This window comes from Phyllobates terribilis, unplaced genomic scaffold, assembly GCF_046119375.1.
Source record: "Phyllobates terribilis strain yellow unplaced genomic scaffold, ASM4611937v1 Scaffold_12__6_contigs__length_324123572, whole genome shotgun sequence".
In the NCBI taxonomy this organism is placed as follows: domain Eukaryota; kingdom Metazoa; phylum Chordata; class Amphibia; order Anura; family Dendrobatidae; genus Phyllobates; species Phyllobates terribilis.
Window position 1 is genome coordinate 61,693,320 of NW_027362772.1, and position 27,381 is coordinate 61,720,700.

A 27,381-nucleotide genomic window follows, 5' to 3' on the forward strand; every position below is an offset into this window, starting at 1 on the left:
TTTCAAGTGCAAACAAGCTAGCAGTATGGTATTGCAGCCTGGGGGTGGGTGGATGGCAGGTTGCACACTTACGCTTGCATTCCAAGAAAACAAAGCAGATGCTAACTTCTATCATCATCATCATGCTCCTCACCTTGGCACTCTCAACTCCCCTGATGGAGAAGCCAGGGCCCACCGGAGGAGTCTGGTTCTCTGGTGGGCTCGTCCAATGCTGCCCCAAAGCAGGCCGGGCTAAGAAAAGTGTGTGGGGGGATGTTCCAAGGAGAAATAGGGGCGGCTGGGGACCGTTTATGGACACCCAGCCACCCCCAGGTGGCTGAGGACCATGTGTGGACACCCGGCCGCTGGGCGGCTGCGGACTGAGTATGCATACCTCGCTGCCGAAGCAGCCATGAGGTAGTGGCCAGCTTCGGCCTCCTCCAAACTAAAAGACCCCATTTCAAGTGCAAGCAAGCTAGCAGTATGGTATTGCAGGCTGGTGGTGGGTGGGTGGCAGGTTGCACACTTATGCTTGCATTGCAAGGAATGGGGAAGGTACAATTGAACACTGCCCTGGGACAAGGACTTGCATGGGGATAGTTGCAAGTCTGCGTCTACTGATGCGGAAAGGATCACTTCTGATGGGCACACTTTTAGGCAGTGACCAGGGTGTCAGAGATGCTTCCAGGGGTCTTCCTCATGCTGTTCCCGTGTCTTTTCAGCACTGTGCATGTGTCACACAGCACATGGCCAGATAAGATTGTAAAATGTTAAAATGACATTTCCCGGTGAATGCATTTGTCACGGTTGAAAGCAATACAAAAGTGCAAAAACGCATAAAAAATGCTACTTGTGAACATAGCCCAAGGTGTGGAGGAGTATTTTTGTTTTTGGTTATTTATTTTACCTTATACACAAGTCTTTACCCTGGAAAGGAAGTTCCTTAACACATTTCACAGGAAAACCGTTTCAGTTTCGTTTTTGAACGTTTTATTGTGAGCCCGTAAAAGTGGCTTAATACCTCTGACCACGTTGTTGACAGCAGTGGCCTGGGGGTCAGAAATGCTTCCTGATGCGATGCATAATGCTGTCCCTATGTCTTTTGAGCACTGTCACTATCGTTTTGGGCACTTTTTAGGCTTTCTACAGACTGCCAGGGGGTGCCGCCGCAAAAATGCTCGGGTCTCCCATAGACTAACATTGGGCTCGTTGCTCGGGGCGAGCACCCGAGTATCACGGTGAGCTCGGCCTGAGCTTCAAGCACCCGAGCATTTTAGTGCTCGCTCAACACTAGTGAACAGTTCTACAGACTCGACCATCTGTGGTTTGCTACAGTCAGTTGGGCGCTTGGACGGTTGTGACAAGGGAGGAAGTAAGGGTAATTGGGGTGCCACCTCTGTAGACTGTACTGCGTGTGATGTTGAGTTAGAGGAAGAAGAGGAGAGGGCACTTGAAGCAGAGCTTGCCATCCACTGGAGCACCTGCTCTTTGTGGCCCTTATCAATAAGGCGTATTGCTGTGCGGCTGCCAAAGAAAGGGAGTGGAATAGGCTGTCCAGCAACAGAAGTTGTCAGTTCAGTTGTCTTTGGATAGGACCTGTTTGTGTTAGTTCACTAGTGCTTTCATTAACATTACCCCCTGCCCCACGTATATCTTGAACACCAAGGCTATTCCCCCTTCCACCACAACCTCTCTTTTTCCCACTCATGTTGCTCAGATACTGTGGTAGGAGCACGCTATTAACTTAAGAAAAATTATTTTTTTTCCTCTGCAGCAGCTCTGCACACACCTGAATTTCAGCGACACTAAATTACAAGGTAAGATATGGTCTGCCGTATAACGTTACTAACAGACGAAAGAAATTTTTTAGTGTGGATGAGGTTGATAAAACCTACGAGATCTTCTCCAACCAATTTCAGACTGAGATGTCTCCTGTTCTATCACTTTAGTAACAGAAGCAAGTATATTTTTACTGTGGATGAGGCCTGTATATCATAAATATATGATACGAACAATTTCAAACTGAGATGTCCCATGCTGTATAACAGAAGAAAGTATATTTTTTAGGGTGGATGAGGCCTGTATAACATAGGAAATATTCTCCAAACGATTTCAAACTGAGATGTACCCTGCTGTATCACATTAGGAACAGAAGATTTTTTTTTTACTGTGGATGAGCCCAGTATGACATAGAATATATGCTCCAAAATATTTCAAACTCAGATCTAGATAACTGTATCATGTTACTCAGAGCAAAAAATTTTTTTTTCGTTACTCTGCATAAGCTCTGCGTACAGCTGAATTTGACCGCCACTGACGTAGTAGCTGGCTTATAGCACAGTGTATCACGTTTGTCACACGAAAAAATATTTTTTGGACTGTGCATAGCAAGAGAAAACATTTATTTTTTTACTCTGAAATCAGCTGAAGTTCAACGCCACTAAAATAGTATCTAGCTTTTAGCAGACTGGATCACGATTGTGTCACAAAAAAAACTTTTGTGGACTCTGCCTGCCAACCAAAAAAATATATATTTGTTTTACTGTGCGTACTGATGACGTTCACCCAGCCAAAAAAGGAAAAACTGGGCTAACACAGCTTGCACTATCACATTAGCAACAGGAAAAAAGTTTTTTGTGTTCTGCAATCAGAAGCTCTGCAGACTCGGCAATAAGCCGAATTTCAACCCCACAAAATGAAAAGGTGCACTGCGCTTGCTTGATCACATTAACAAGTGCAAAAATAGATTGAAGGTATACTGAGACATGGAGCTCTATACCAGAGGTGCACAGCACTATTGTATGGCATGGGCCCTGCTCTTTCTGTCAGAATCTCAGTACTTGCACAAGAAAACAAAAAATGTGCTGCACCAGCGGTTGCAGAGGTACACAGGCCAGGAATTATCTACAGTATCTAACTTCCACACAAGCGCCCATCTATCTAGCTAATATCTCTCATTACACAGGATAACACTGAGCTGCGTCTGTTTCCCCAGCAATGCCATGGATAGAATGGCACTGAGGGAACATGGCGCCTTTTATATAGGGAGGACATGTGATTTCAGCAGCCAATTGCACAAGCCCTTTTGTCTGGATAGTGTGGATGCTTCCTGCGCTCTGATTGGCTGGCCGTGCTTTCCTGACTTAAAGTTACCGCCTACCGGAAAAAAAAAAAAGAGTGCGCACCGCTGATCTGACATGTTCTGAGCTCTCCACAGCCCCCACACTCATCTACCACGTCTTCCCGCTCAATATACACTTGCACTATGCTAGAAAACTGTTCAAAACTCTGTGGTTACCCCATATTTGCATTCCCGCGCTTATTCGTCGAGCAATTTCTGATTTTAACAAACTTTGCTCACCTTTCCGACCACGAATCCGAATGTGCCATATTCGTGCCGAATTTGAAACTTTAGAACATTCGCAGAGCAGATTCGCTCAGCACTAGTAGTGGCTAACGAAACAGCTGTGAACTGTTAATAATGGCCAGGGACCATGTTTGCAAATGGCACCTTCCTAGGCTAAAAAAAGCAACTCACAGCTGCCGCATAAATTACATGAATGGAAATGCTAATGAGATTGGGCGAATGCGATTAGCTGACATCTAGCTCTTTTGTTTGGTGATGACAAAGTGTCAATCAGACCCTTTCATCACCAAACCTAATTAAAGTAAAGAGTTAAATAAACACACAGACACAGAGAAAACACTTTATTTGAAATACAACAGACACATTCTTTAATCATTTAAATTAACCAATATACTCACCCCAGTTCTGATGGTAATCCAAGGGTTTAAGCAATGCCCCACCAAATAACTTTATTTAGCTCCAAAAAGCATTAATTGATGTGCAAAAACGCTTCAAAAACCGCATCAAAAAATTGCTGAACATGCACACATAGCCTTAGGCTATATTCACACAGCGTCTTTTTCATGAAGATTTTGCCTGGAATTCATATGAAAAAGCACCGCTAAAAATAAATATAAGGAACAATAGCTTAAAAACGACATTGTGCACGTATTCAGTCTTTTATTACTACTTTTAACCGCTTCAGGTTTCCTGTTTGTAATCAAATTCTGGAAATTTTCACTGTGTTGAAACATGTACAGTATTTTAGCATTAACATCTCTGTTTCACTTTCATTGAGTCACAGGATTATTTTCTTTCAGTTTTGAGTCGTTGCTATAAAGGGAAAGAACAACCGGAGGAAAAGACAGACGAGCGGAGACTGGAGAGGGAGCTGTGCTGTACGGTAAGGTCATCCTATTATTTTCCTTGAGCTCTGACCGGTCCATGGAGATGATCAGACCCATTATCCTCACATTTATCCCAGTGAGGATGATGCTTATATGTAATCAGGGAAAGATTACAGCATTGTCAAAAATAAACTTGTACTTATTTACTCATTGTTATTTGGGCGCTATATGGCACTGTTATCATGTGGGCACTGTTATATGGGCGCTATATGGCACTGTTATTATGTGGGCACTGTTATATGGATGCTATATGGCACTGTTATTATGTGGGCACTGTTATATGGGTGCTATGTGGCACTGTTATTATGTGGGCACTGTTATATGGGTGCTATATGGCACTGTTATTATGTGGGCACTGTTATCTGGGTGCTATACGGTGCTGTTATTATCTGGGCACTGTTATCTGAGTGCTATATGGCACTGTTATTATGTGGGCACTGTTACATGGATGACATATGGCACTGTTATTATGTGGGCACTGTTATATGGGTGCTTTATGGCACTGTTATTATGTGGGCACTGTTATATGGATGCTTTATGGCACTGTTATTATGTGGGCACTGTTATATGGGTGCTATATGGCACTGTTATTATGTGGGCACTGTTATATGGGTGCTTTATGGCACTGTTATTATATGGACATTGTTATATGGGTGCTATGTGGAACTGTTATTATGTGGGCACTGTTATATGGGTGCTATGTGGCAATGTTATTATGTGGGCACTGTTATATGGGTGCTATATGGCACTTTTATTATGTGGGCACTGTTATATGGATGATATATGGCACTGTTATTATGTGGACACTGTTATATGGGTGCTGTATGGCACTGTTATTATAAGGGCACTGTTATATGGGTGCTATATGGCACTGTTATTATGTGGGCACTGTTATATGGGTGCTATATGGCACTGTTATTATAAGGGCACTGTTATATGGGTGCTATATGGCACTTTTATTATGTGGGCACTGTTATATGGGTGCTATATGGCACTGTTATTATAAGGGCACTGTTATATGGGTGCTATATGGCACTGTTATTATGTGGGCACTGTTATATGGGTGCTATATGGCACTGTTATTGTGTGGGCACTGTTTGGTCCTCTTTAACCTCTTCCCACCCTGTGCTGTAAATGCACTGTGGGACATTACATGTATAACAAACAATAGCCAAGTGAAGAATGTTAACCCCTTAAGACACAGACAATTTTTGTTTTTAAGCCTTTGCTTTTTCTGTCCTTTCTTCATTTTTTTCAATAGACAGCCGTATGAGGGCTGGTGTTTTGCAGGACAAATTTTAGTTTTGAATGACACTATTCACTTTACCAAGTAATGTACTGAAAAATGGCAAACAAATTCCAAATGAGCTGAAACAGTGAAAAAATGCACTGCCACCATTTTTTAGGCAGTGGGGGTTGGTTCATTTGTACGTCAATAATTGTATGGTAAAAATGGCATAACAACATAACTCTCAGGGTCAGTATAATTACGGTGAATGCAAGCTTGTAGTTTTTTTTATTTTAGAGGCTTAACAAAATTCTGATAATTTTTTAGATTTGCGTTGCCATTTTCTAAGCCCAAAGTTTATTATTTTTCCATTGATGGAACTGGCTGATGGCTTGTTTTTGTGGTAAGCAATATATACAATTTGGGGTACATCATTTATTAGTGCATTTTTGGGCTTTGATGTGGCTAGGGAAACACTGCAATTTGATTTTTGTTTTCTTACATTTATCTTACAGGTTAAATAATTGAAAATTTTGGTAGATAAGGATTTTTACAGATGTGGCAATATGTATGTATTTTTTTGATATGGGAAAATGGGGAATGATTAAAATTTTCATTTTGTTTTTACTTATTTTTTAATATTTTTTTTTTAACGTTTTGGTCCCCATAGGGGACTTGAACCTGTGATTGTTTGCTTGCTTGTTCTGTTTACTACAATACACTAGTATTGCAGAATACAGTAAAAATCAAATGGCAGCAGCAGACCCCTTTACTGCCATAACAAACCATTGGCACCCCACCACTGCTTTGTGGGGTGATCAACGGGTGCCCCACCAGGATTTTTTTACCTAAATGCCGCTGATAGAGATTGAGTGCAGCATTTGATTATTTACACAGCAGAGATCAGAGCTACTTTTAGAGGCAAGTGCTGGCTGTATGATACTGTCATAACTCGGTTTGAGGATTTGATCCACTGACCTGTTGCTCCATGATCGGTTTCCCTGTCTGCTGAGCTAATGCCTTTTTTCCTTTGTCCAAATGCTGATGGTTCCAATTGTCTTTGTTCCCTTTCTTGGTTTGCTCCTCTCCAGGTGTTTTTCATGTTCCTGTTTTGGTCTGCCCTATCACATCCTGGGTTGGGTTTTATATGTTCATCCTTCACTGCACTTCCTTGCTGGCTATACCTCCTAGGTGGACTTAGGTTTAGGAGTTCAGGCCTTCAGCTAAGGGATTTACCTTGCATGGTACACAGTAGTTGAATTCCTGCATTGAGTCTATTTGTTCTCCTTTCCAGTTCGTCTTCCTTTCACCACTTTAGGTTTCTGAGGTTATACTTGTTCCATTAACTTTTGGGTCTCCTTAGCCTTTCCTCTCTACCTTATAAGAACATGTTTTAATTTTCTCAATCTGGCTTTTGTATCTTCCAGCACACTTTCCTCTCCTCTTGTTGGCAGTGTGTTGCATCCTCCCCTCTGGTTCCTCAGGATGTACGAGAAACACCTCAATGGCTTTTTATGGAGCCAGGTACGAGGTGGTGTTTTTGAGTTGTGCGGCTAGGGTCTTTCTAGTCTGTACAGATACCAGTCGAGTGTGGGTGCGGCGTAGTAGGTCGTCCCTTTTTCCGTTACCCGTGAGTATGTGTTATGTTCATAACAGATGCAGCCAACACCTCCCCTGTGTAGAGCAGGCTGATCCATACATTAGCACATTCTCTATGAGATAGCTCCTTCCCCAGGATGCAATACTAACATTAAATATCTAGCAGTAGGTCCATTGTATAACCCCTTAATTGCTGAGATCAATAGCATCTGTAGCATCTAAAACATTAAAAAATAATGTTTTTCCTGGTTGCACACCTACAAAATAATTACTAGGTACCAAAACTCCCCAGGGAGTTCTAGTACTTTATTGTATGACTTTTTTGATATTACATTATGTGTATATATGTGGAGGATTGTGCTGTACCCAGCAGCCAATGTGAGCCAAAAAGCTGCAGTGTAAAGCATTTGGATCAGTAAAACAAAAATCTGTAAAAAGAGATTTCCGACTACCGCAGACCCCTATAGACAGTGCAGTTGAGCCGGAGTCTCTAATCATCGCAATGTCCTATAATCACTTTGTTTCTGTCTTACAGAAAAAGAAGAAGGAAAAGAAGTAGACCACCAGTGACGATGGCTCCGCTCCTGTCGAAGCCAATCTGCCTGATAGAAAATGTTGATGGGAATAGGCTGACTCTCAATAAAGACGCCGAGAAAATCCTTCTGGAAATCTCACAGCCGGTGGTGGTGATCGCAATCGTAGGAAAATACCGGACAGGAAAATCTTATCTGATGAACAAACTGGCTGGGAGCAGAAAGGGTGAGTGATAAAGGCCTGTGCTAAACATGTCCTATATATGAAGAATGTATGATCGGGGGTCCAGTCACTGATCAGGAGGGAGCACCGCTCATCTACAGAGATTCCATGTCTCCCGTGTGCATGAGTGACCACTGCTCCACTCATTGTCTATGGGAGACTGTCTCGAATGTGTTTTGTGGAAACATTGTGCAACGGACCGTGGAGAGCCTGGAGGGGGTAACTAAGCGAGCATCGGACTTTTCGCTAGAGCCTCTGATGGTGAGATTAGATTTGGATACCGAAGAACGCCAGGTGCCACTCCAGGACAGACCAATGGACTTGCAGCAGCTGGACCCAGCAGGACACACTGGATGGTGCAACAGGCTGGTCTTGCACAGGCATGCAGCAGGCTGGGTTTGCACCGGAGTGCAGCAGGCTGGGTTTGCACCAGAGTGATGCAGGCTGGGTTTGTAGTGAGGGCTGGTACGCAACCTTAACAACATAGACTTCAGAACAGCAAGGTTGCTCAGGCACCTCCCCAGTGAGGAAAAAGCAATATATATGTAATGTACCACAGCCATTGACTGGGGACGTAATAGCAAGTGCGCTCGCTGGCCCTTTAAGAGGGCGGGCGCACGCATGCATGACTTAAGGACACGGCTGCAAGCCCTACTGGAAGCAAGCAGAGCACGAGGGAGGGAAGTGCCAGCCGCAGCGCGGTTGAGTGAAGTGACACGCCGGAGACCCTGCCTGTTAGAGCGGGGATCCGGCGTGGCGCTAACAGTACTTCCCCTTTATGCCCCCTCCTCTTCAGTCCACCGAGAAAGTTTCACAGGAGAATTGGAGCGTGAATGTTCTCCTTAGGCTCTCAGGACCTCTCTTCGGGACCAAATCCCTTCCAGTCAACAAGGAAGAAAGTCTTGCCACTCACCTTCTTCATGGCCAAGATGCTCTCCACCTCAAAAACATCATCCGAGGCGGTTGGCACGGGCGTGGTACCAGGATTCTTGAAGAAGGAGCTCAGTGCAGCCATCTTCAGCAGAGACACGTGGAAAGCATTCGGAATCCATAATGAAGGAGGCAACTCCAGTTTGTAGGAGACCTCGTTGATCCGCTTCAGCACTTCGAAAGGACCGATAAAACGAGGACCCAACTTGTAAGAGGGAACCTTCAGCCGGATGCATGTGGCCTAGAGCCATACCTTGTCGCCAGGGCGGTAGCACGGAGGTTTCAGGCGCCTTTTGTCCGCATGTCTCTTCATACGGGCAGAGGAGGCTCCTAGACTGGTTTTGTTGTCTTCCCACAACTTTACAAAATCCTTGGAGAGGAACATCAGAAGGAACCGTCACCCGGAGAGGAACCTCAGGTTGCTGACCGAAAGCAATGTAGAAAGGAGACTCTCCTGAGGCTTCACCAACGTGATTGTTGTACGAGAACTCAGCCCAGGGAAGTAATTTCACTAAATCATTGTGGTGGACATTGACAAAGTGTTGCTGGTAGTTGCCCAGGACCTGGTTGACATGCTCAACTTGCCCATTGGATTGAGGGTGATAGGCCGAGGAGAAGTCCAAGACGATATCCAGATGCTTACAGAGGGCTCACCAGAATCTGGAAGTGAAGTGCGCACCTCGATCGGACACAATGTGACGAGGAAATTCATGCAGACGGAAAATATGTTTGATGAAGGTGTCTGCCAGTTTGGGAGCAGACGGAAGAGCAGACAACGGGGCAAAATGCACCATTTTGGAGAAGCGACCTACTACTACCCAGATGACGGTGCAGCCCTCGGATATTGGCAAATCTGTAATGAAATCCATTGCTATGTGCTGCCACGGACCAGACGGCACGGATAACGGCATGAGAGAACTGGTATGAAGTCGTCTTGGGACTTTATTGCGAGAGCAAATTGGACAGGCTGCCACGTAGGCATAGATCCTGGGGGTATTCGCGACCGGCTGACTGGAGCAACAGTAACCATCTTTGACAGTTCGATGATAAATTGAGGATCTTCCTCTTGGTCCCCCGACAGAAATAAGTGAGAGGGTGCATCAGCTCTGACATTCTTGTCACCGAACCTGAAATGTAACAAAAAGTTAAAGTGGGCAAAAAGCAAAGACTACCTGGCCTGGCATGGATTAAGTCTCTGGGAGGACTGAAGATACGCCAGGTTTTTATGGTCAGTGTAGATGACCACCGGATAGACTGTGCCCTCCAGCAGGTATCGCCACTCTTCCAAAGCCATCTTAATGGCGAGTAACTCCCTGTCACCAATGGAGTAGCTATGCTCTGAAGCGGAGAAAGTCTTAGAGAACAAAAGGCAACAACTCGACGACCTGAGGAATACTTTTGAGTGAGTACAGCCCCAGCCCCTAACGAGGATGCGTCCACCTCTAGGAAGAACTGTTTGTTCAAATCCCGACAATGCAGAACGGGAGCGGTGGAGAGGTATCGTTTCAGAGAGAGGAAGGCCTCCTCAGGCTCAGAGGACCAGTTCTTTGGATCAGCTCCTTTTCGGGTCATGGCAGAGATGGGAGCGGTAAGAGTAGAGAAGTGAGGAATGACTTATCGATAATAGTTAGCAAAGCCAAGGAAACTCTGGATAGCTTTGACTCCAAAGGGCAGCGGCCATCTAAATATGGAAGAGACTTTCTCAGGATCCATCCTGAGTCCGGTATCCGAGATAACGTAACCCAAGTAAGAGAAGGGTGGACTGTTCAAACACACATTTCTCATACTTGCTGTAGAGTCGATTCTCCCTAAGACACTGAATAACTTGCTGAACTGCTCATCTGTGGGAGACCACATCCGGGGGAAATACCGAAATATTGTCCAGATACACAACAACGCAGGAATAAAGCAGGTTTCGGAAGATGTCATTGACGAACCCTTGAAAAACTGACCGTGTGTTACTGAGACCGAAGGGCATCACTCGGAATTCATAATCCCCGTCACTGGTGTTGAAGGCCGTCTTCCACTCGTCTCCCTGGTGAATGCGGATTAGATTGTAGGCGCCTCTTAAATCTAATTTGGTGAAGATCCTGGCACCCCTTAATCGATCAAACAACTCAGGGATTATTGGGATAGAGTATTTATTCTTCATCGTGATCTGGTTGAGACCCCGATATTCTATACAGGGTCGGAGCGATCCGTCTTTCTTCTTGAAGAAGAAAAACCCGGCCCCGGCTTGGAGGGGAGGACTTCTGAATGAACTCCCTGGCCAAATACTCCTGAATGTATTCCGACATAGCTCGAGTCTCAGCTGGGGACAGAGGATAAATTCGGCCTCTAGGGGGTGTAGATCCGGGAATCAAGTCGATAGGGCAGTCATACAGCCTGTGAGGCGGCAAAGTGTCTGCTTCCTTTTTGTCGAATAGGAACAGCAAAGGACCAGTAGGCAGACGGCAATCCGGGCAGTGACGCTGGAGAAGACAGGGCCTTAGCCAGATGTATGGGGCTCAGACAATTATCATGACAGGAATGTTCCCAGTGGAGCACCTCTCCATTCCTCCAATTCAACACAGGTTTGTGTTGTCGCAGCCATGGTAGGCCTAAGAGAAAAGCATGAGACATGTGGGTAAGGACATAGAAGACAATCTTCTCAGAATGAAGCATCCCGATATGGACCTCGAGTGGCTCAGTGATCAGACCAACCGTCTCCCGAAGAGTTCTCCCATCGACAGATATTATTGCCAGAGGGTTTTGGAGCAGACAAACTGGGATTTGGAAGCAATCCACTACAGCCTGGAGGATACAATTTCCTGCTGCCCCAGAATACAAATACGCAGTCTCAATAAACTGAAATTCACCAGTTGTCACGGCCAGAGTAAGAGTCAGGGGAAGAGAGGTGTTTTTTCCGTCTAGGGAGGCCTCTACTACCAACCCTAGATGCTGGAGTTTTCCAGCCTCACCGGACAGGTGCGAATGAAGTGACCCATGTCTCCACAATACAGGCACTGGCCTTTAGCATGGCGATCCCTCTGTCGCTGACTGGCGAGGGCAAAGCGGTCGACTTGCATGTGTTCAGATGAGACCTCTACAGGGGATGGCAGAGGAACAAGCGACCTTTGGAAGGACGGAGCCAGGCGCTGCAATCGTTTCTCACGCACCACCTCTCCGGAACGCTGTCAGAAACAAAGGTCTATATGGATGGCGAGGGAGATCAGGTCCTCGATGGTAGTCGCTAGGTCTCGACCGGCTAGCTCATCCTTATTGTTTCTGGAAAGTCCCTCCCAGAACGTTGCCACCAAAGCTTCGTTAGTCCATATGAGTTTGGATGCTAGGGTGCGGAAAGGTACCACATATTGTCCTACAGAAGAATTGGACTGACGTAGACGGAGAAGAGCGGAAGCCGAAGAGATGGTTTGCTCAGGTTCATCGAATACTTTGTGAAAGGCCTCCAAAAATGCCGGTAAATTGGAAATGATCGGGTCTTCTCTTTCCCATAATGGGTTCAACCATGCCATTGCCTCACCTCCAACGTGCGACTTCAGGAATGCTACCATTGTTTGGTCCGACGGGAAAAGATGTGGAAGAAGTTCAAAATGTAGAAGCACTGATCGATGAACCCGCGGCAGAGCTTCAAATTGCCGTCAAAGCATGGTGGAGCGACGAGTCAAGGGCCTGAAGCTTGATCCAAGCAAACCGATTGAGAATGTCCTGAAGATGACACGGCTGCTTGAGTATGAGGGCACTCTGGAGAGACCAACTTGGTAGTCAGGGACTGTAACTGCATCGACAACTTCTCCTGCACATTTTCTGCCGGCAGAGTTCTTGATACATGGTCTGATCAGACAGAATCCGAGGTCCAGCAGAGACCATGGCCTGAGCAAACTGTCACGGCCATGTTTTGTGGAACCACTGTGCCACGGACCATGGAGAGTCTGGAGGGGCAAGACTAAGCAAGCACCGGATGGTTCGCTAGAGCTTCTGATGGTGAGGTTAGACTTGGCCTCCCGATGAATGCCAGGTGCCACTCCAGGACAAACCAATGGACGCGCATCAGCTTTACCCAGTAGGACAGACTGGATGGTGCAGCAGGCTGGGTTTGCACCGGAGTGCAGTAGGTTGGGTTTGCACTGGAGTGCAGCAGGCTGGGTTTGCACCGGAGTGCAGCAGGCTGGGTTTGCACCGGAGTCTGGTATGCAACCTTAACAACATAGACTGCAGAACAGAAAAGTTGCTCAGGCACCTCCCCAGTGGGGAAGAAGTAATATATATGTAATGTCCCACAGCCACTGACGTAATAGCAAGTACGCGCGCTGCCCATTTAAGAGGGTGGGAGCACACGCGCGCGTGTCCTAAGGACACAGCTGGAAGCAGGCAGAGCACGGGGTATGGAAGCGCTGGCCACAGCGCGGGTGAGTGAAGTGACACGCCAGAGAACCTGCCTGTCAGAGCAGGGATCTGGCATAGTGCTATCAGAGGCTCAGTCATACATCCACATTACTGCTGCACTAACACAGGGAACATGGGACCCCCTGATCTCATGGTCGGTGAGGTTTCAGCATTAGACCCTCAGTGATCAAACATTCATCACTTATCTTTAAATTCATAATCAGGGTCTGGATCTACAGCCTTTCAACAAGTTTTGTTCGGGCTCTCGAGCCAGAACTGTAACACGGACTTCCATGAAATGTCCGTTTTGGAGGCCATGCAAAGACACTAGGTGTCCGGTGCGAACCCTGAACTTTACAGTTCGGGTTTGCACATCCCTAATTGCATGCCTCAGAAGTCATTGTTTTGCTGTTAATTCTGTTTTACAAAAATAAATTATTGTGTTTCGGTATAAATCCCTCCAGGTTTTGCTCTGGGTTCCAGCATCGAGTCGATGACTAAAGGGATCTGGATGTGGTGCGTTCCTCACCCTCAGAATTCCGGACAAACACTTGTTCTCCTGGACACGGAGGGACTCGGTGATGTGGAGAAGGTGAGTGACAGCCTCTGTCTTGTCTCCTATCGGTCAGACATTGCTCAGTCTCCTCCTCTGTCACCCCCTTCCCTGTCTAGTGTTTAGGATCAGCAGTAAACTCTTCCTCTTCTTGTTCTTCAGGGCGACTGTAAGAACGATGCCTGGATCTTCTCCTTGGCCGTCATGTTGAGTAGCTCCTTGGTGTTTAACAGTTTGGGGACCATTGATCAACAGTCTATGGAGCAGCTGCAGTATCCGAAATACTCTTCTTTAGGAACATATCTTTTACATTAAAAGAGGACCTGTCGCTTCCCATAAATATGTAATTTTTTTCCCGTCTGAATCCGGCTTTTTTTTTTATGCGCCTCTTAATTCCTGAGATAAGGTCCCATCCTCTCTGTATGTAATTCTAGTCATTTTAGCCAACTGGGCGAAGTTCTCTAGAACACGCCCACAGAGAGGAGTTGAGGGCCACACCTACTTGGCTAGAAAGACTATTTTTTATAGAGAGAAGAGGGGGCCCTATCTCAGGAAAAGAGAGGCGTAAGAACAAGAAAAAAACATCGCCAGATTCAGGAAAACGGCGGCATTTACACCAAGTAAAAAATTGCATATTTATTGAAGGTGACAGCTTCTCTTTAAAGTGCACTTATCATATAGATTTTTTCTTTTTGCATTTATCAGTAGCTGATGTTAGTATATAAAAACTTTTCATAATATCTTATCATAGGAAATTCTCATCTTCTAGCAGCAGAAATTCCCCCTTTCTCAGTATGCATATTCTTAATAAAGGTTCATGACTTCTCCTCAGTCACAAACAAATCTATCCAATGTGAAACTGGAAATAGGAGGCATATAGGTGGACAGTGTTAAGGACCCACCAGTCACATTGACTCTAGTGGCCCACTGTTCAGTAACATGCAAGTATTACATTACCCTCATTCAGAAATGTTTAAAATAATAGACTTGATAGTTTGTTAAATCAGTGAGATGCACATTTGTCTGTGTATAGTGAATCAAATGTATTGTGCAAATTGCTGCTCATAAAAGAGGATGGGGGTGGCCCGCCGGGGAATTTACCTGTCCTCCTGTGGGCCTGTCCAAGCTTGTAGGTGGGGGAGGAGGTGGATGGAGCTGGAATATCTTTGCCTTTTTTGTGTAGTAAGATTGTGTGGCCTGAAAGGGAACAGGAGCAGGATGGCGGAGACAACTTTTCTTTACACTTTGGAAGGCAAAAAAGCAGCGGATGATCTTAGGCCATGCCAGCATGTGCTGTAATCATACTACTGTACAGTAGGCAGAGAAGAGTTGCCAAAAAACATTCTAGATATCAATCATCCTGTACTCCTTAACCTTTACAATAATATTACTTTTGGTTCTCCGGTTTCTGGGGCAGGACTTTGCATTTCATTGATGCTGCTACAGATGTTCCAAGTACCAGTTCCAGACCACCATGCGCTCTTCTTCCTTGTCGTGCCATCTTCACATGGCTGATCTGGTGAACTCCCACAAATGTCTCGGCATATCTCCTCTCTATGCAGACTCCCTGCCATCCTCACAACATGCTCTTTTTTTTTTGCTGATTTCGACACGACCCTTCTATGTGTCTTATCGAACGCCATTCACACATGGCAGGTTTACTATCATGTTGCAAAATTTTGCAATGAATTGTCATTTCACATTCTAGCCTATGAAATGCAAACTCTGAGATTCATAACTAAAAAATTGGGGCAAAATTTGCAATTTTTAATAAATCTATCACCGATTCACATTTTCCTTAACCGCACCGTCTCCCAGCTACGTAACTGAACTGACAAAACTGATTAAGCTGAAATCATCTAGTAAGAAAGACAACACCGGGGAATATAAGAGATATTTCCCATCACTTACCTGGTGTGTCCGAGACTTTACTCTTATACTGAATAAGAAGGGAAAAGCAATAACAGAAGATGAATATCTGATGTCTTCTCTGCAGCTCAAGAACGGTAATAAATTCGGAGCATTTTGTTTTACTGTAGCAGAATAGTGCGGTTGGGGAAAGAACAGGGGAATTTTTGTATGTAAAAAAATACATCAGTAAAATCACATTAGACTGATAATGCCGTCAAGATTTACTTCTGTTAATTTTTTGTCATTTCTGGGTTCACTTACAGTTCTGAGAATTGAATTGGACAAGTTGTTCAACTTTTATTGTCACTTATTGACATCTACAAAGATTTCTCAAGCTCATAAAGGCTATTTTATTACTCGTTTGCTTTCTAGATAAAATGTTAAAGGGGTTGTCCAATACTGGTTGTCCAACAATAAAGGGTCAAGGGAGGTAAAAAATATATATATTTTTCTCTCGAAAGAGCACTTCTCTTCTTCAGTTAACTTTGTGTCCTCCAATGGTCAACATCCGAATGGGGCGTCACAGCCACAGGAGGTAAATCTAATTTTTTTTTATTCCACCCACCCACCCACTGGACCCGTTAATAAAGGCCCATCATCAATGGTGGCGGTGGTGATAATTAACTTTTCATTGATGCAATGAAGGCAGGAGACAGCATTACCCTGACACGCCTGGTGTCCAGCACGAGGTCAAGTTCCTATAGCTCAAAAAAATTGTCACCAGTCTTCACATCTTTCCTGGCTTCATTTGATCTATTTCAACTCTTCTTATTTATGTCTTCAAGGTACTGACAAAATAATTAAGGATTATAATTTACCCCGCGAGTGCATTCTGCACTTTTTCCACACACACAAATGTTTTGTATTTGACCGGCCGGGCTCGAAGAATAAACTTCAGAAACTAGAAGAATTAGAAGAAAGTGAATTGGATGAAGAGTTTGTGGAACAGGCTACAAGATTCTACAGCTACATGATACATCACAGTCGTGTTAAATCCCTGGCTGGAGGAGCTGAAGTAACCGGGAGAAGTAAGTAGCACATTATGGGATGAATAAGTAAGGACACCCTTCTTTGCGTACAAACAGTCTGATCCTATTGGCTAATGTGATAAATAGACAATCAGAAAATCATTGGATTTTAAAATGATATTGTTTTACCCTCGAAAAATCCCTCCCAAGTGCCAGCAATGATGTCTTCCTTTGGCCTAACTTATAGTTCACTGCCTGTTGTCAAGTGTAATCTGTCTCTGGCAGCAAAAATGCTGAGATGGATTGCAGGAAGTGAGGGTGGGTCTTTATCTCTCTACAGAAAGTGGGGAAGGGTCATGTTATGTTTATAGAAAGTGGGGGCCAGTCTTTGTGTCTGTGCAGAAAATGTGGGTCTGTCTATGTCTCTCTACAGGAAGTGGGGGACATAGACACTTCCTGTAGAGAGACATAGACAGACCCATAGGCAGGTCTTTGTCTCTGTACAGAAAGTGGGGAAAGGTCTTTGTCTCTGTTCAGAAAGTGAGGGCGGGTCTTTGTCTGTCAATAGAAAGTGGTGGTGGGTTTTTGACTCTCTATAGAAACTGATGGTGGGTCATTGTCTCTAAAGAACAAGTGGGTGGGTCTTTGTTACTCTACAGGAAGTGGGGACGGGTCTTTGTCTGTCTACAGGAAGTGTTGATGGGTCTTTCTCTCGGTACAGAAAGTGGGGGAGCATCTCAAACCGAAAGTTTATTATTATAGCGCCATTTATTCCACGGCATTTTACATGTGTAGAGGGGCGTATATATAGCAAAAACACAATAATCTTGAACAAAATGATTCAGCAACTGGTATAGGAGGAGAGAGGACCTGTGCCGGGGTGTGGTGGAGCGAGGGTTACTGCAGGTTGTAGACTTGTTGGAAGAGGTGGGTCTTCAGGTTCCTTTTGAAGGTTTCCACGGTAGGCGAGAGTCTGATATGCTGATTTAGAGAGTTCCAGAGTAAGGGGGGTGCATGGGAGAAATCTTGTATGCGATTATAGGAAGAGGGGATAAGAGATGAGTAGAGAAGGAGATCTTGTGAGGATCGGAGGTTGCATATAGGTAAGTACCGGGAGACTGGGTTACAGATGTATGGAGGAGATGGCTTTGTATTCCAAGGTTAGGGTCTTCAACTTGAGTCTCTGGGTAATGGGGAGCCAGTGAAGGGATTGACAGAGGGGAGAGGCCGGGAAGTAGCGGGGGGACAGGTGGATCAGTTGGGCAGCACAGTTTAGGATAGATTGAAGGGGTGCGAGAGTGTTAGAAGGGAGGCCACAGAGCAGGAGGTTGCAGTAGTCCAGGCAGGAGATGATGAGGGTGTGCACTAGTGTTTTTGCAGAGTCTTGGCTGAGGAATGTGCGCATATATTTTTGAGTTGGCATCAGCAGGAAGTGGAAAGGGTTTGGATATGTGATTTGAAGGAGAGATTAGAGACCAGGGTTACCCCGAGGCAGTGAGCTTGTGGGACTGGGGAGAGTGGGCAGCCATTAACTTTGATGGATAGGTCAGATGGTGGGGTTTATTGAGATGGGGGAAAGATGATGAATTCATTTTTATCCATGTTAAGTTTTAGAAATCTAGCAGAGAAGAAGGATGAAATATCAGACCGACATTGTGGGATTCTGGTTAGTAAGGAGTTGATATCGTGTCCAGAGAGGAAGATCTGTGTGTCATCAGCATAGCAGTGATTTTGATAGCTGTGAGACTGTATGAGCTGTCCCAGGCCAAAGATGTAGATGGAGAAGAGCAGGTTCCCTAGAACTGAACCTTGGGGGACACCGACCGATAAGGGGTGAGATGAGCAGGTGGTATGTGAGTGACAGACGCTGAATGTCTGGTCTGTTAGGTATGAAGAGATCCAAGATAGGGCCAAGTCTGTGATGCCAAGAGATGAGAGAGTCTGTAGTAAGAGGGAGAGGTCCACTGTGTTGAAGGCAGATGACAGGTCCAGGAGGAGGATAGAGTAGTGTCACTTGGATTTGACAGTTAGTAGGTTGTTGGTGACTTTAGTAAGGGCAGTTTCAGTGGAGTGATGCGGTCGGAAGCCAGATTGTAAGTGGTTGAAGAGGGAGCAGGAGGAGAGGTGGGAGGACAGTTCAAGATGGAAGTGTTGTTCCAGTAGTTTTGAGGCATAGGGGAGAAGTGATATGGGGCTATAGCTAGTCAGAGAGGATTGATCAAGGGAGGGCTTTTTGAGGATGGGTGTGATTGAAGCATGTTTGAAACATGAGGGAAAGACACCAGTTGTTAGTGACAGGTTGAAAAGGTGGGTTAGGGTTGGGATGAAGACTGTGGTAAGGTTAGGGATGAGGTGGGATGGGATTGGGTCAAGTTCACAGGTGGTGAGGTGTGATTTGGAGACTAAAGAGGAAACTTGATCTGTGATAGTGGAGAAGATGGTTTTGGAGGAGGAAGGTTGAGTAGATATGAGGAGGGGATGTGGGGACTTTAAACAAAAGCTTTGTCTGATGTTGTCAATCTTCTACTTGAAGAATGAGGCAAAGTCTTCAGCTGAGATGAGAGGAGACATAGAATTGAATGTTTATGAATAGTTTTGAGGAGAAAGTGAGATGGATGGGGAGGATGGAGGGATAGATCACCAGTTCCTTACTAGGTGTAGGGATTAGGGGGGGATAGTAGAAAGTGTAGGACTATAGGGGAGAGAGTGAGAACTAACAAAAACATAGTTAAAGGTGAGTAAGCAGACAAAGTGTGGGTTACCTGACTCCTGCCCTGACTAACTGCCGCTGAAGTAACAACCCACTTAGCGCCAATAGACACTTTGCGCAAGAAGATACGTGCATGCACACCACACACGTGCTCCCATTATGCTGCTTCTAGTTTTATAGGGCAGGCTAGATCATCAGGTGAGGGGCATTGTGGGATCTCACACCAGGAGATCGCTAGATTTTCAAAGACAGAGCTAAGACTATGTGGGCTACACAATTTAACACCTTTAACCATCAGATAAAGTCTACAGTGAGGAAAGGACAGACATATCAGTGAGTATTGAATGGAATGTAACAGATAACATATGGCAGAAATATATCAAGCAGAGATTGTACCATGAAATTGTTTCAGGTTATGCATACAAATACATTTTTACATTCAGAGCAGCCTTTATAGTCATAGAAAACATAACACGATGACTATACAAAGATAAATATATGAATTTTGTCTGTTTCTTTCAGTGTTAGGTGTTCTTGCGTCCTCGTATGTGACAGCAATTCAGAGCGGAACAGTCCCCTGCATGGAGAACGCGGTCCTGGCTTTGGCAGAGATAGAAAATACCGGAGCTAAACAAGACGCAATGTCCAAATATCAATGTGAGATGGACAAACATGTCTCGAAGTTCCCAACTGAGTCACAACAAGAGTTCCTCAACATGCACATGGAATGTGAAAAAGAGGCAATTAAAGTCTTCATGGGACGTTCACTCAATGACAAGGATCAAAAATATCAACGTGAGCTCAAGGTCAGTCACTAGATTAAGATGTAAGCCTCCCTTGAACCATTAAAAATAACTTATCTGGAACTCCAGGGTTCATTGTTGGAGACTGATGACTACAATAATCAAGAAAATCAGTTCTATTTCTTTTCAATTTATTGATCATTTTATTATCATTTTTGGCATTTTCTTTATGTTTAGCTCCACCAATGAGAACAGTTGAATATCAGTATTCCTGTGTTCTGAATGGCAATCATTTAATGCTGGTCAGAGCAGTGCAATGCCCTGGATAATCCATGAGCATTAGAGGACTGTCAACATCCTTCCATCATTGCACCTGATATAATGGTGACTGGTAACAAGTCCATGATGCGTTCCCAACAATTTAACAATTGTTAATACATTTTATACAAGTTATGACAAATAGTCTATATTCACATCGAAGCTTGAGCTGGGTAAATAGATTTTCCCACTTTTTACAGTGGACATCCTCTATTTTTTTACAACACGCAGCGAGAGTAGACTTAAGTTTGCAGAACCCACCGATATCGGGGGGATTGCATGTTGTTATTGTGTAATGGAGCCTTCCAAATCTCTACTGACAGATGGTGTCATGGGAGAGAAGAATTGGACATAATGGATTTGCAGTAACCGATCCTTCTCTTCTTCCCCAAGACTGACTCCTGTGTATGAAGGAATCAGGAGGCATAGCTGTTGGCCAACAGCTATCTAATGTGTATAGGTCTTTTAGCTTCTACAGACATCTATGATTTATCTGTACTCCACTGTTCTTTGTCTAGCTCAAGCTTTTTTTACCCTTGATGGCATAATTGGATACTACGTGTTCATTGACCTTAGTTTGGCCATCAGTCTGGGGTTGTCAGTCTATGAACGTCATGAGCCAAACACTTTGTTCTAGATTATCTGGATACATAAGGTTAAAAAGTTAAAACCAAGAAACCTAACTCTTAAGTCCTCCATAAACATTACATGAACAATAGCCAAACCCAACAATTTTGGCCGCACCGGCCAACCATCTGATGCGTTTGGGGGCCTTCTCACCTGTTTCTGACAGATGACGTTTGCTAAGAGAAGAATGTGGAAGTTGGAGTTTCAATGCCTGATCCTTTCGGTTTCAGTGGAGATAAACTGATTCCAGAAGTGTTTTGGCAGCAGCTTTCTACTCTTTCCTTTGAAAATGCATGAACACTCGGCGAAACAATGCCCTTGTGTATGGGGGGAGGTATGGCTGTCTGCCGAATAATCTGCTTTGCTTTACACTCATCATTTATAACATTATTACAGATTCCGAGTTGATCATAGAGAATTTCAAAACATTATATCTTCCCCATTCTTTTTCTAACAGGAGTTAATTGATAATAAAATGATTGAATATTCTACAAAGAATGAAAAAGCTTCGAGAGATTTTTGCCGGAAGCTTCTCCAGGAGCTCAGTGCCACTATGGAGAATGACATATTGAAGGGGAAATATTCTGTACCTGGAGGACACAAACTGTATTTAATGGAGAAGCTTAAGGTTATGGAAGGTTATAACGCAAGACCTGGGAAAGGTATAAAGGTGAGTTTTGCAAAAAAAATAAATAAAGGGAAAAAAAAAGTATAAAAATCTCTGGCATTGCAAATTATATGTGTTGTTTCTATGGGGCAACCTTTTGCACTTGACTATTATAGTATGCTAATGGCCATCCTTCATCTGATCTGAGAGGCCCTTCCAGCTGTAGAACTTTTACAATTAAGTTATTGTTTTGAGTAAAAATACTACTAATTTGGAAAAGCAAAAAAAAAAACAACCTGACACATCAAGTACCCCAGGGTCCTCTACCGTGGGGGAAATAATTATTTGATCCCTTGCTGTTTTTGTAAGTTTGCTCACTGACAAAGACATGACCAGTCAATAATTTTAAGGGAAGGTTAATTTTAAAATTGAGAGATAGAATATCCCCCAAAAAATCAAGAAAATCACATTGTATAAATTAGATAAATTTATTTGCATTTTTTAGCGAGAAATAAGTATTTGATTCCTCTGGCAAACAACACTTAATACTTGGTGGCAAAACCCTTGTTGGCAAGCAGAGCAGTCAGACGTTTTTTGTAGTTGATGATGAGGGTTGCACACATGTCAGGAGGAATTTTGGTCCACTCCTCTTTGCAGATCATCTCTAAATCATTAAGATTTTGTGGCTGTCGCTTGGCAACTCGGAGCTTCAACTCCCTCCATAAGTTTTCTATTAGATTAAGGTCATGAGACTGGCTAGGCCACTCCATGACCTTACTGTGCTTCTTTTTGAGCCACTCCTTTGTTGCCTTGTATGTTTTGGGTCATTGTCTTGCTGGAAGACCCAGCCACGACCCATCTTCAATGCTCTTACTGAGGGAAGGAGGTTGTTGGCCAAAATCTCGCGATACTTGACCCCATCCATCTTCCCTTCAGTACGGTGCATGCGTCATGTCCCCTTTGCAGAAAAGCACCCCCAAAGTATAATGTTTCCCCCACCATGGTTCACGGTTGGGATGATGTTCTTAGGGTTGTACTCATCCTTCTTCTTCCTCCAAACACGGCGAGTTGAGTTAATGCCAAAGAGCTCAATTTTTGTCTCATCTGACCACAGCACCTTCTCCCAATAACTCACAGAATCATCCAGGTGTTCATTGGCAAACTTCAGACGGGCCTGCACATGTGCCTTCTTGAGCAGGGGGACCTTGCGGGCACTGCATGATTTTAAACCTTTAAGGTGTAATGTGTTATTAATGGTTTTCTTGGTGACTGTGGTCCCAGCTGCCTTGAGATCATTAACAAGTCCCCCCTCCCCGTGTAGTTTTAGGCTGATCTCTCACCTTCGTCATGATCAAGGATACCCCACAAGGTGAGATTTTGCATGGTTCCCCAGATTGATGTCGATTGACAGTCATTTTCTATTTCTTCCATTTTTTTACTATTGCACCAACAGTTGTCTCCTTCTCACCCAGCGTCTTACTTATGGTTTTGTAGCCCATTCCAGCTTTGTGCAGGTCTATGATCTTGTCCCTGACATCCTTAGAAAGCTTTTTGGTCTTGCCCATGTTGTAAAGGTTAGAGTCTGACTGATTAATTGAGTCTGTGGACAGGAGTCTTTTATACAGGTGACTATGTAAGACAGCGGTCTTTAATGCAGATAATGAGTTGATTAGGAGCATGTAACTGGTCTGTAGGAGCCAGAACTCATAATGGTTTGTAGGGGATCAAATACTTATTTCTCACTGCAAAATGCAAAAAAAAATTATCTAATTTATACAATGTGATTTTCTTCATTTTTTTAGATATTCTATCTCTCAATGTTAAAATTATTATACCCTTACAATTTTAGACTGTTCATGTCTTTGTCAGTGGGCAAACTTACAAAAACAGCAAGGGATCAAATAATTATTCCCCCCACTGTACCTTTCCAGTTTTGGAGTGGAAATCCATCTTAGTCCTACTTGGTGTCCAGCGATCTCTAGCACTTGCAGTCCATACAGATCTCCATATGAGCATGTGAATAGTATTGGTCATCACCACACAAAGGTCTATATAATTATGGTCAGCCAGACTTGGGACACTTTGGTCAACATGGGGTCAAATACTTATCTAATGGGAAACCTGAAGGAATGGCAAATGACTCCAAAGTGAAATTTCGGATTTGGCTGGAACTTGCTCGACTGTTTTTGGCATGCCTTCAGAAGTGAATGGAGAGACGAGTATGTGTGGCCAGCCAGCCACTTCTCCATTCAACGGTCTCTTCAAGAGATTGGTGAGATTCTCAAAGATGGGATCTGCATCCATCAAACACCAAAGTAGGTGCCATTCATGTCTAAGATAGGAATACCCTGTAAATTACCATGTTATTCCTCTTTATTTATGTACGATATTTATACTAGTTTACCCACTCCCCCATGTAACCAATTTCACCTTTCGCAACCAAAGGCTCTTGAAGTGATGCAGGAGTTTATCTCTGAGAAGAAGGACATTGAAGCTGCCATCGTCCAAGCAGATGAGACATTGACTGAGAAGGAGAGACAGCTAGCAGGTGAGAGACGGGCAGTTATAGCGACACCTACAAATGTCATGGACATTGACGCAATACTTCACCCACTGATGGTTCTGAAACTATATACTGGGAAAGTTATGACATTATTGGGTGACTGTATCCTGCAAAATTTCAACAAAGTGGGTGGCCAGGTTCAGGGAAAAGCTGCACGACCCGATTCTCTTAATTGGAGCATTGAAAACAGTGAAGAGGCCACATCAGCCCTCAAGTTTCTTCATTCAAGTGATCGGTGGGATTCCCAGCTCTGTCATCTACTCTCTGATATGTACTTTGTAATACAGATTGGTAATCACACGCCTGTTTCTGATTTAGAGGAACGTGCTCAAACCGAAAATGCGGAGAGGGAAAAACAAGTCATGGAGCAAAATAACAAAAATCTGCAACAACGCATGGACGATCAGGCAAGAAGTTTTGAGCAGCATAAGGAAATGCTCATGGACAAGATGGAACAAGACAGAAAGATGATGGTTCAGCAAAATGAATTAGTTATAGCTCAGAAGCTCAAGGTAGAGTATCGTAAAGCTCATCTGGATTTTCCAAAATTGTCCTTTCTGGTGCATGTGATTCATAAAATGGGAATTATTTTGTATCATCTCTTTGGTGGTGGCTGATGGGTCCAGAATGATACTCAGGATTCAGATTTATTAAAAATTTTACTAGAATATCAAGTTGCTTACGCATAAAGTCTTTGTGGTGGTTCCTCATGGTTCTTCCATCGAAATTCTCAGCAATGACTTCGAAGCTTCGTTGAGAGAGATCCAACAATGTTTGCATGACTACTGGAAAAAGTTGAGGGCTCTATTATATGTACAAAATGGAGTAATTGGAGTCATTAAAAACATTTTTTAGATATCATCTCAGTTCATCCACATTTTTACTGCTTCCCACAACCCATAGCCTTTAAATTTCTGGATTGTCCAGCTTCTATTCTGCAGTGACGTTCTAAAACATCACTATGTAGGAGCACAGCTACAATTGTGTAGCCGAAAGAGTCAAAGACAGTCGGAGTCCCCATAGAGAAGGCAGAGATAGTTTATTACCATCTCTGCCTTCTCCATCGCTGTATGCACAGTACTAAACAAGCTCTGTGTATGCAGTAATAAGTAATGCTAATGGTGCTTTCTCCTCCATACACAGAGTGGTCATGTGATCACTGTGTATAGTGAGGGAGCAGGGGCTGCTGGGTCATAGGAGATACACACACACACACAGCTCTGCTATGCAGCCAGGAGGCTAGATATCCCTTGTAACTGGGGCTAATACATCAGTCCCAGTTACAGGGGAAATAAGATGAATATAAAAATATTTAAATATTTCAATGTCCCGCATTCTCTACCTTTCACAAAGGTCTTTATAACCTTATGGCGGGTGTACAGTGTGTAAAATAAATGAAAAATAATCAATAAAATAGAACACCTAAAAAGTAAATAAAGAAAAATAAAAATGCCATTGTCAATCCAAATTACTGTTACAAGCCCCACTCGTGTAAAAAAAAAAAAAAATGTCCAATATATAAAAATATTTTTTACAGAACAGGGAACACATTTTTGAATGTATTTGTGTAGTCTCTTTTGGTGATAAAAAATTTTAAAAAATGGGGAAAACAGACCGTTTTTCCCTTATTTTTCCATCGATATCGCCAGATATGAGCAAAAAAAATAGACACAAAAATAACTTCAATATCTGTACATAAAAAAAAAAATTACAGCTCTTTAAATCGCATATGTGTGATTTGGTCAGAAAATGGGGGTAAATGGCCTATTCCTGAACTGGTTAAATAGTCATGGTTTTAATTTTTTATCTTGCCAACTCTTTGTCTCTTCTTACTTCTGCTTTTGTGTCCATTTTAGGAACAAGAAATAATGATGAAACATGGGTTTAATGACAAAATGTCAGCCCTGCAAAATGAAATTCGCAACTTACAGGAACTGAACAGAGGACAACCCGGAATATGTATTATAATTTAATTTTATTTTAAAAAATCACATAAGTTTGTTTTATCACCAGGTTTTTCCAATCTAAACTAAAGCCATCACCATTAGCTGCTCTATTCCCTGAGACTCTTGTACCTGAGCAGTTGAAAGGCTAAGTACAGTCTCGTACTGCGCATGCGCCGGCACTGACTTCACTTCTAGGATAATAGGTGCCTGCGCATTATAGCACTGTGCTCTGCCCTTAGTAGGGACAGATACAATTAGGAAAATTTGGTGAAAGGATCCCTTTAAAGTCCCAATGTAAAAGATAATGAAACAAAAGATGGCCGCTACTCTGGACCCCATTTTTGGTACCTCGACATGAAGGCGACTGGTCCTCCATCCTCCACTGCTAGAAGATCAGGAGATTGTCCAAAGTTCCTGCCAGGACAAAGATTGATGCACGGGCATTATCTGTAGCGTAAAATAATTGATGATAAATAAATACATGTTTGATGTAATATTAAGGTGTGCACTACTGACATCCACTTCGGTTCTCCGTTGCAGTACGATTTTCCTTGAATGCTGGCATCCTAAACACCACTTGTGTACACTAGAGATGAGCGAATTTGTTCCGAAAACGATCGCCAATCTCAAACTCAGCATGAACATTGCACATTTGGATTTGTGTTCGGACCTCCGAGCGTTCTTACTCAAAATTGGCTAAATTCGATCGAAGTTCAGTAAATAATCACGTTTCCACTAATGCTTTTATTAGGGCTTTGGCTAATATGTATGATGAGCAGGGGGGACACGTGTTTGATGAGGCAAGGTGATGGGGAGAGGTCAGAGGAGCGGCGGATTGTTATTCCTAATTTCTTTTTTCTTAACTTAATGTGTGGAGATTCCAGCAGCCAATCAGGACACAGGAACCATCCACAACGTCCAGACACAAGGGCTTATGTCATTGGCTGCCGAAGTCACATGTCCCTCTCCATATAAAGAGCGGACATGTTGTTTTAGCATCATATTGTCAGTGTAACAACGCAGAGAGGCTGCTCCTGCTGCCGCTACTGGATAGTCAGATAGTTAGGTAGGCGGTTGATTGTCAGTCAGCTACGTCAGATAGATAGGATCCTGTGTGACTGTGAAATCAACCTTCCAGCTGATCAATCCTTGTTGCGAATTTTGTGGTCCTGAGACACCAGGCCACATTTCAGCATAGAATTCTTTTGTCAGGGTCGGCTCCAGGTTTTCATGGGCCCCGGGCGAAAGAGTCTCAGTGTGCCCCTTTAACACATACCACGATTCATGATGCACAGATACGGCA

General features: G+C 43.7%; 1 protein-coding gene across 1 annotated transcript; it reads left to right on the forward strand.

Annotated features, from left to right (window-relative positions):
* The first annotated feature begins 4,098 nt into the window (after positions 1-4,098).
* LOC141172045 (guanylate-binding protein 2-like) lies at positions 4,099-26,572 on the forward strand. The gene is made up of 11 exons (XM_073655834.1): positions 4,099-4,229; positions 7,596-7,819; positions 13,597-13,724; positions 13,848-13,957; positions 15,504-15,691; positions 16,382-16,624; positions 19,797-20,080; positions 21,420-21,632; positions 24,015-24,117; positions 24,451-24,644; positions 25,989-26,572. The coding sequence occupies exons 2-11, from the start codon at positions 7,633-7,635 to the stop codon at positions 26,103-26,105; spliced, it is 1,767 nt and encodes a 588-aa protein (XP_073511935.1). The 5' UTR covers positions 4,099-4,229; positions 7,596-7,632; the 3' UTR covers positions 26,106-26,572.
* Positions 26,573-27,381: the final 809 nt, after the last annotated feature.

Coding starts and splice junctions, on each gene's coding strand:
- LOC141172045 (XM_073655834.1), top strand. CDS start 7,633: ATGGCTCCGCTCCTGTCGAAGCCAATCTGCCTGATAGAAAATGTTGAT. Junction 7,820..13,596: donor ACTGGCTGGGAGCAGAAAGG/GTGAGTGATAAA, acceptor AAATCCCTCCAG/GTTTTGCTCTGGGTTCCAGC. Junction 21,633..24,014: donor GACCTGGGAAAGGTATAAAG/GTGAGTTTTGCA, acceptor TCGCAACCAAAG/GCTCTTGAAGTGATGCAGGA.